The sequence below is a fragment of the Cetorhinus maximus genome, chromosome 4 (genome assembly GCF_964194155.1).
Source record: "Cetorhinus maximus chromosome 4, sCetMax3.hap1.1, whole genome shotgun sequence".
NCBI classification, from domain to species: domain Eukaryota; kingdom Metazoa; phylum Chordata; class Chondrichthyes; order Lamniformes; family Cetorhinidae; genus Cetorhinus; species Cetorhinus maximus.
The window spans coordinates 85799352-85806959 of record NC_135882.1 but is presented as its reverse complement, the minus strand read 5'-3'; the positions used below and the strand labels follow the sequence as shown (position 1 = coordinate 85806959).

The window sequence follows — 7608 nt, the reverse complement described above, 5'->3', positions numbered from 1 at the left end:
CTTAGGATCTAGGCAACTGAAAGCAATGCCACCAATGGTGAAGAAACTTAAATCCGGGATGCACAGTAGCCCAGCATTAGATTGGTGCAAACATATCAAGGGTTGTGGGGCTGGAGGAGGTTACAGAGTTGGTGGGGGGGGGGGGGGGGGGGGGGGGGGGAGTCATGGGGGGGTTTGAAAACAACAATGAGAATTTTAAAATTAAGGTGTTGCTCAATGAGGAGCCAATGTGGGTGAGCACAAGGGTAATAGGTGAACAGAACTTGCCGCATGTTAGGTATTGGCAGCAGAGATTTGGATGACTTTAAGTTTATGGAGGTTGGAAGGTGGGTGTCTGGACAGGAGTGCATTGGAATGGTCAAGTCTAGAGGTAAGAAAAGTATGCATGAGAGTTTCAGCAGCAGATGATCTGAGGCAGGAGCAGTGAAGTACACAGGGATCAGGACATGGGAATCAATTTGTAGTTTCAGCAATTCTCTTCCTTTTATGGTAGATACACTTGTTGCTGTGGGATGTAGTGCTTTTCATTCAATCTAATGGTGTTTTGAAGGCAGTCTCCTGGTCAAGCTGCAATCTCCTCAGGCATTGTTACCATAAACAATGTGCCACTTGTTTTGATGTCAGTACATGAATACATTAAATGATGGTAACTGTCACTGTGGGGACAACACAATGGGTGGAAGAAGGACAAGTTGGCCCAGTTCAATCACATAACCACAATTACCCCACAGCCCTAAAGCCCACTAGATTGTACTCCAGTTGATTATCAGCCATTTCAGAACCCATTGTATCAGACTGGACGCAAGTCCTCCTCGATCCCAAGGGGTTGCTTAAAAAGAAGATTCCAGTTGATTAAGCTGAATTCCAAACATCCTGGTTATAAACTCTGCCTGGTTGAATCCAACTTTTCTGACTGGAAGTGTTGATTATCAACATTATTTTAAACCATTATTGTGCCAAAATATTTGAAACATAATTATCTGAATGTATTACTGCAAATCATTGCCAATGGGTTTGATATCAACAGTGTATGCAGAATCCAGGAACAACTAAATAAATAAAGCTGAGATAAAGGCAGGAAATCCAGCTCAAATTTCAAGAAACGACTATTTAATTTACATTGCATTTCTTATGAAATGTGGAAAATAACTAAGTTTATGGGAACCCATTCAATTTAAAGTTGATACATTCAGTCACTTGAGGTAGTAGTGAAAGAGAATTAAATCTTAATGGAAAAAGTAAAGTGTAAACACTTTAAAAACAGAAATACTTCTCGCTATACAAAGATATATCAGGAGAACAGGAAAAAAGATGTATTGTGATAGTGGGAGGTCACTTTGCCAGATGGTTGGAGTCAGTAGACGAGACCCAGTAGGCGTTAGGACCCGGTCGTCGCCTCCCGGTGTGTTGCATACACACGCCCCTTGCTGGCATCATAGCGGGTCTGGGGGCTTTTTATTCAAAGCACTAAGGAGAAATCGGTTGTTGGCAAAGGCTTCATTCCACTGTCCAGCTGAGGAGACGACATTGCAGGAGAGGAGAATTTTTAAAAAAACCACAAAAAGCAAAAAAAATAAAATCCCAAGCCAAGGTGAGGTTTCACTTCTTAGAGCGGTAGCATTCATTGTCCTTCATTATTGCAGCATCAAAGTATTTTATTCTCAATGGCTGCTTGCCAGCTATTCCCTGCATGGACAGTTCCTCCATCTGCAATTCATCCGCATGTACCCACTCAGCTGGCTCAGGCTAAGCCAATTCTTCAGCAGCAATGTGTGTGGTTTCTTCACGATATCAGTGGTGTTGCAGAGACAGTAAATAGCTGTCTGTCTCTCTGATAGATGAGGAGCAGCAATTCCTCATCTATTTTTGCCTAAGACAATATCCATTTTTTTTCCCCCTCCTGTTAGGTTTTGGAATTCAGGATTAAATAAGTGCATATCAGCCGGAACATTGAAATGAATGTGCGAATCTTTCGATGTAAACGGCTTAAAACTGTGGCGGTTCACCCCCGCCTGATTGGGTTTGATCTCATTTGATACAGCAGCTTACCTGACACACTTTGAATGGAAAAGCTTTGCTTGGTACTCGGGTTTGGGATTACAGATTGTAGATGTCATTATAAACCTGAGGGCACCTCAGTTTATCCTTGACTCTGTGCAACTCCCTCACTTGTTCCCAGCTCCATTTTTAGACCTGGGCCGTGGTCACACAGAGCTGATCACACTACATGCCACGGGTACAGGCCGCATTTGCTTTCCTTTTTTGGAGGCAAACACAAATCGAAGCTTTTAGCAAAATTGATCCCTTGCACGAGGCTCAAAAGAATCAAGAGAATTCTACATAAACGAAGTCTAGGGAGATAGCACAAGAAAATTAAATTTTTAGCGACCGTCAATGAGGGAATCTGCAGAAAAACAGTAAGTGTAAATATTTCTATCAAACCATGGAGAGCGGACACAAAACCAGGGCCAGTGTTAAAACAAAACAAATCTCAATTTTATGCCATGAGATCACAGGGTGGTTTTTAAACCAGGGGTTATAAGACACCATTTCTTATTGTGTTTCCAGTTAGGTTTACTGTGTTACGGTGATTAAACAAGAAAATGTTGCTTTTATTTTTTGGGATTCCACGATTTTTACTGGCTTGGACAGCGAATTCCAGGAGTCTACACTATTTTTAGCAATTATAAACCCGTGGCTTTTCAAATCATCTGTTACATCCCGTCATCTTTGAAGATACCTCATTTTTAAACAGAAATGTAAAATGTTTAACGTGAGGCATCGAACTTTAATATGAGAGGGTCAAGTTCATTCGTTTCCCTTAAGCTACTATCTAAGAGTCAGTCAGTATTTATCATTTCACGTTAACCCCATTTAGTAGAAGCGTCAAGAGAATGGCAAAAGTTTTAACATTTCAACAAATATATATATTTCTTACAACAAATATATATCTTTCTTCTCCAAATTATTTTTACTTATAGATTCACATGTGGCTAAGTGGAGGCAGGGCTGGAGCGATCGTTTGAACTACAGTGTCCATGGGACACACTGTAATGAATAGAGTGTAAGGGCTGAGTAGATGCTGTGAATATGGACATTATATGGTTCTATAGTAACGGATAACATTTCTCTCTTATATACACATATATGCTCCAGAAAGTCAGCCATGTGGGTTCGCTTCAGCACCATATTTTGTCAACAGATGGAAGAGAATGTGGAATAAGCCAACGCTACTGACGGTTTCATCGGCTGTTAGAAAGGGCCATGGACACAACACTGGTTGTGACGGTGAAGTCTGATCATTATTCGTGAGTCGTCAGAAAATCAGAGCAAGGGTCGTTGTTTATGTTGTTGTGGCTAAAATGACCCATCTGCAATCCGGGCTCAGCGCTGAAATCATCGAGAAATCTCGGCTGGAGCTGAATGAGAATCCAGACGCCTTACACCAGGACATCCAGCAGGTCAGAGACATGATCATCACCCGCCCTGATATCGGCTTCCTCCGCACGGACGATGCCTTCATCCTGCGCTTTCTGAGAGCCAGGAAGTTTAACCACTTCGAGGCCTTCAGACTGCTTGCTCAGTATTTCCAGTATCGGCAACAAAACCTGGACATGTTCAAAAACTTCAAAGCCGATGACCCTGGCATCAAACGGGCTCTGATGGATGGCTTTCCAGGAGTACTTCAACAGCCAGATCACTATGGTAGGAAGATTCTGGCACTGTTCGCTGCCAACTGGGACCAGAGTAGGTAAATGTAAAGATTGTACTTTTCCTTACTTAATGTTTGACCGCACACAGTGGGTTAAACGTGTTTCACAAACAGCCTCACAGATAGGGTCTTATTACACAGATACTGAAATAATAAAATAGGACAGTTAAAATTACATTTTTTTAACTACAAAGCCATTATTTGAGGGATTCTGTCTCCCAATGCTTGGTCTTGACAATGCCTGGAGAATATGACTTCAGTACTGCATTAATTCTGAGTTAAAAGGACCTTTAACTTTCAGAGCACTTCAAACATTTACATATAAACAAATCACAAGATAATTACAGAAAAAGACTATTCAACATATTTTAGCCGATCCACCCAGAGCGATCCTACAATCCTTCCATCAAAACATTCATGGTTTTTGTTTCTTCTCCTCTATCCAAAACTCTCTGTGGGAAGAATTCTGTGACACCAGTTTAAAGTTTTACCTTTTATTAGTTTGAATTGTTAACCCCTTGTCCTACTTTTACAATTCAGTTTAAATTAATTTTCTGCATTTACCTTTTCCATACAATTTGCTTTCTTATACACATCAATAGATGGTCTCTCAATCACCTCCTTTCAATGCTTGTTTTTTAAGTCTTTCCTCATGCCTCAGCAATTTTGACACTAGGGACCAGCCTTCTCTTCTTGGTAATGCCCTCAGAGCTTGCAAATATCCCTGAGTTCTACTGACCAAAACTGGACACTGGAATCAAGATGTGGTCTGGCCAGAGCACTAGATACTTTGAGCATGAGTTTCTCTGACTTGCCCTCTACCAATTTGGGTACTTGCTTTGTTGATTCAACAGTTGGACATGTTGGTGTAGTTTGTTCCATGTGGGTTTTGGGAGCCCAGGTATTAAAGTGCACTGATATACAGCTCAGTAATGTCAACAGGAAGCCTCAACTCTTTTACAGGCTGGTCCTCATTAAAGAGCCTGAAAGCTGCAGGCAGAAAATGTCTTCGTCATTCCTCATCCTTTTTGGGGCATTACTGCCATCATTGAATGGGAGGCCACAACATCTCCCTCATTGAGGCTACCAAGACTCTAGTTCTCTTTCAACTCACGATTAGCTATTTTGGTATAATTTGTAGAGAATGTGTACTACAAAGTTTTCTTCCAACCTGTAGAACTCTGTCGGCATTGAATTTCATCTGTCATCATTTTACCCACCTACATATACTGTCTAATTTATTTTATGCTTCCCAAGTTACCTCTTCAGAATCAATTTCCTCTCCCAATTGCAACACCGGGAAATTTAATCAATTTGTGTTGAATTTTGGAATCCAGTGATGGATGTAAACTAGAAACAGTGATGGCCCTAATACTGATCCCTGCAACATTTCACTTGACAAATGCTTTTTGAAAGTCTGGGTGCACTATGTCGTAAAGTTTTCTACAGTTCGCTTGAGATGTTGCTTCTTCAATAAGGTCTAAAAGTTTAGTCAGGCAGTATCTTCTCTTCTAAATCCATGTTGGCTGTTGTTTACGAGTTTATTATTACACAGCTAATTCTAAAGTTTGCTCCTGATAATCAATTTAATTATTTTATATGCTATTAAAGTAAATCTTTAAGTTACCTGCATCTGCTTTGTCCCTTTCTGAAACTGGCTTTAACATTATCAGTTTATAGTGTGCCACTTCCTCCACTATCCTCTTAGTATTTTGGGTGATTAACATTTTTCCATGAAGATAAGATATAGACTGCCTAGGACTTCCACCTCTTTATATCAAAGCCAGTAACTCTATTTATGTATGATTACTTAGGGAAGACATCTTATTCATTTCCTCCCTTATGAATACTTTAAGGAAGTAATCATTCAGAATATTAACTATCTTATGCTCATCTTCGGTTTCAGTTCCATTACATCTGTTATGGCTCTTATCTCGTTTCTGTCTCCCTACTTTGGAAGTTTCTTGCTATTATTGCTTGTGTCTGCAATCCTGTCCAGATATCTCTTAGCTTCTCTGACCAGCATTAATATGTTTCTACATGTTTCTATATTCATCTCAATTAACTAATTTACATTTCATCCTTCAGAATTTGTAAAATTCATTTATTTCCTGATTAACCTATTAATCCAAATGGAGTCTCATTTGTTTAGCAGATACTTGCTAACCCTAAGTAACCAATCTTATTTTTGTGCATACTCAATATTATGCCTTTAAAGGTGTTCCACTTGTCTTTGGCTGACATGCTGTTAAACAAATCGCCCCCAGTCTTTAAGTTGTTGTTTCATTTTTTTGAATTTTGATCTTTTAAAATTATTAAAATATCTGTACTTCTGTATCTGGGATCTTGTCAAATGTAGTCACTGTGTGGGCATTATTACTAGCATGAGGTTAATGTCTCTTATGGCTTCTGCATCACACTGAGTCATGAATTGTATCAACTTAACTTCCAAACAATTTAGATATTCCCAATTTATATAACATTTATTAAAGTCACCCATTAATGGAACTTTCCTGTTTACACATACCCTCCTTATCTCTGCTTCAAGCAAACTGCTGTCCTTCTTGTGCTGACCTGGTCTGTAATCCTTTGCATTAGCTTTGTCTCTTTACATCAAAAATATCAAGCCAAAGTAGTTTGTTGTGTAACTTTCCATTTCCCAGAATCAATGTATTTACCTTTCAGTTTCTCTGACACATAAAGCTCAATAAATTCCTCTCCTCTTTACACATATGAAAGTAACAGGAATTATTTTCTCACCTACTGACAGCCAGCTATTTACATGCTCAATTTCTTGGTGAACTGTCCTTCTTTAACTAACATTGAAAGTATACCAAAGGACATTATTTTTCTGCCTATAACTTTGAGTTTTGAGGGGATCTGCAAGTATTGAGTTTAAAGGCCTTTTATTTGTTCCCTCTACATTGTTCCCCTCTACAACACTATCTATCACTGGGCTTCTTCCAGGCTCTCTCACTAGCTTGTCTAGCCTTCCTAAATGTGTACAGCTCTAGCTCCAGCTAAACATATTATTCTATAGATATTTTCCTTTGATGCACATGCGCTTTTCTCAGTAGAGAGGCCCCATTTCCTCCTTGTTACTTATGATCTGCATCTAAGTCCCATATATCTTTCTTAAATTTCTGGCTCTCATTTCTTATGAACATGAATACTCCCATCATATTCTCAAAGGATTTAAGTATGGAATTTATGTTGGGTTGTCCCAATTTTACACCGTAACTTCAGCAGAAACCCTCGAGAAACAACATTCTAGAGAAGCCCTAGAGAAACAACATTCATGTCTCTCTGCAGGGTTTTGATCAATCTGACACTAAGGTTAAGGCAGAGATTGGTGCAATTCTGCAAAAATTCTGTCCCTTGAAATCTGAAAGCAACAGCGAAGCAATCAAAGCTTATTTACTCAAAAAAATTATTCATAGGGCAGGATTTTTCAGTTGGCGCGCGGGGGCGGGCCTGACATGCCGGTACAACGACGTCGGGCGTGTGTCCCGATGTCATTGTGCAGTCCTGCGATATTTCATTCAGTGGGCGTGCGCCGGAGTCAGCTGTGCACCCGTTGAAATGTAAACAGCCTATTAAGGTCATTAACAAAATAATTATTGTCATTGTTAACGCTGCCCATCCAACCTTAAGAGTTGAGCGGGATGAGGTTTCCTAAAGCTTTTATTAAATGAATTTTAAAAATTTCATACATATAAAAACATGCCATCTCATGTGACATGAGGGGACATGTTTAAATAAATTTTTAAACCTTTCATTTAATTTTTTGAACATCGATTCAATCTCCCTGAGGCAGCTCCGTGCCTCAGGGATTTTGAAGCACTCTTTCGCACGCATGCATGAAAGAGCGCTGGTCCCGACTCTCTCTGCTCCCC

General features: G+C 39.8%; 1 protein-coding gene across 2 annotated transcripts in view; it reads left to right on the top strand.

The window, feature by feature from the left end:
- The first annotated feature begins 863 nt into the window (after positions 1–863).
- LOC144679734 (clavesin-1-like) overlaps positions 864–7608 on the top strand; it is a 138156-nt gene continuing 131411 nt past the window's right edge. Inside the window, exons 1-2 of one of the 2 annotated variants that reach the window (XM_078540434.1) lie at positions 864–1591; positions 3157–3751. In XM_078540434.1, coding sequence (XP_078396560.1) covers positions 3363–3751 — 389 coding nt within the window. In that variant the 5' untranslated portion in view covers positions 864–1591; positions 3157–3362. Of the gene's footprint in view, positions 1592–1788; positions 3752–7608 lie in introns of those variants that run through there. The other variant, XM_078540433.1, reaches the window with a different exon arrangement.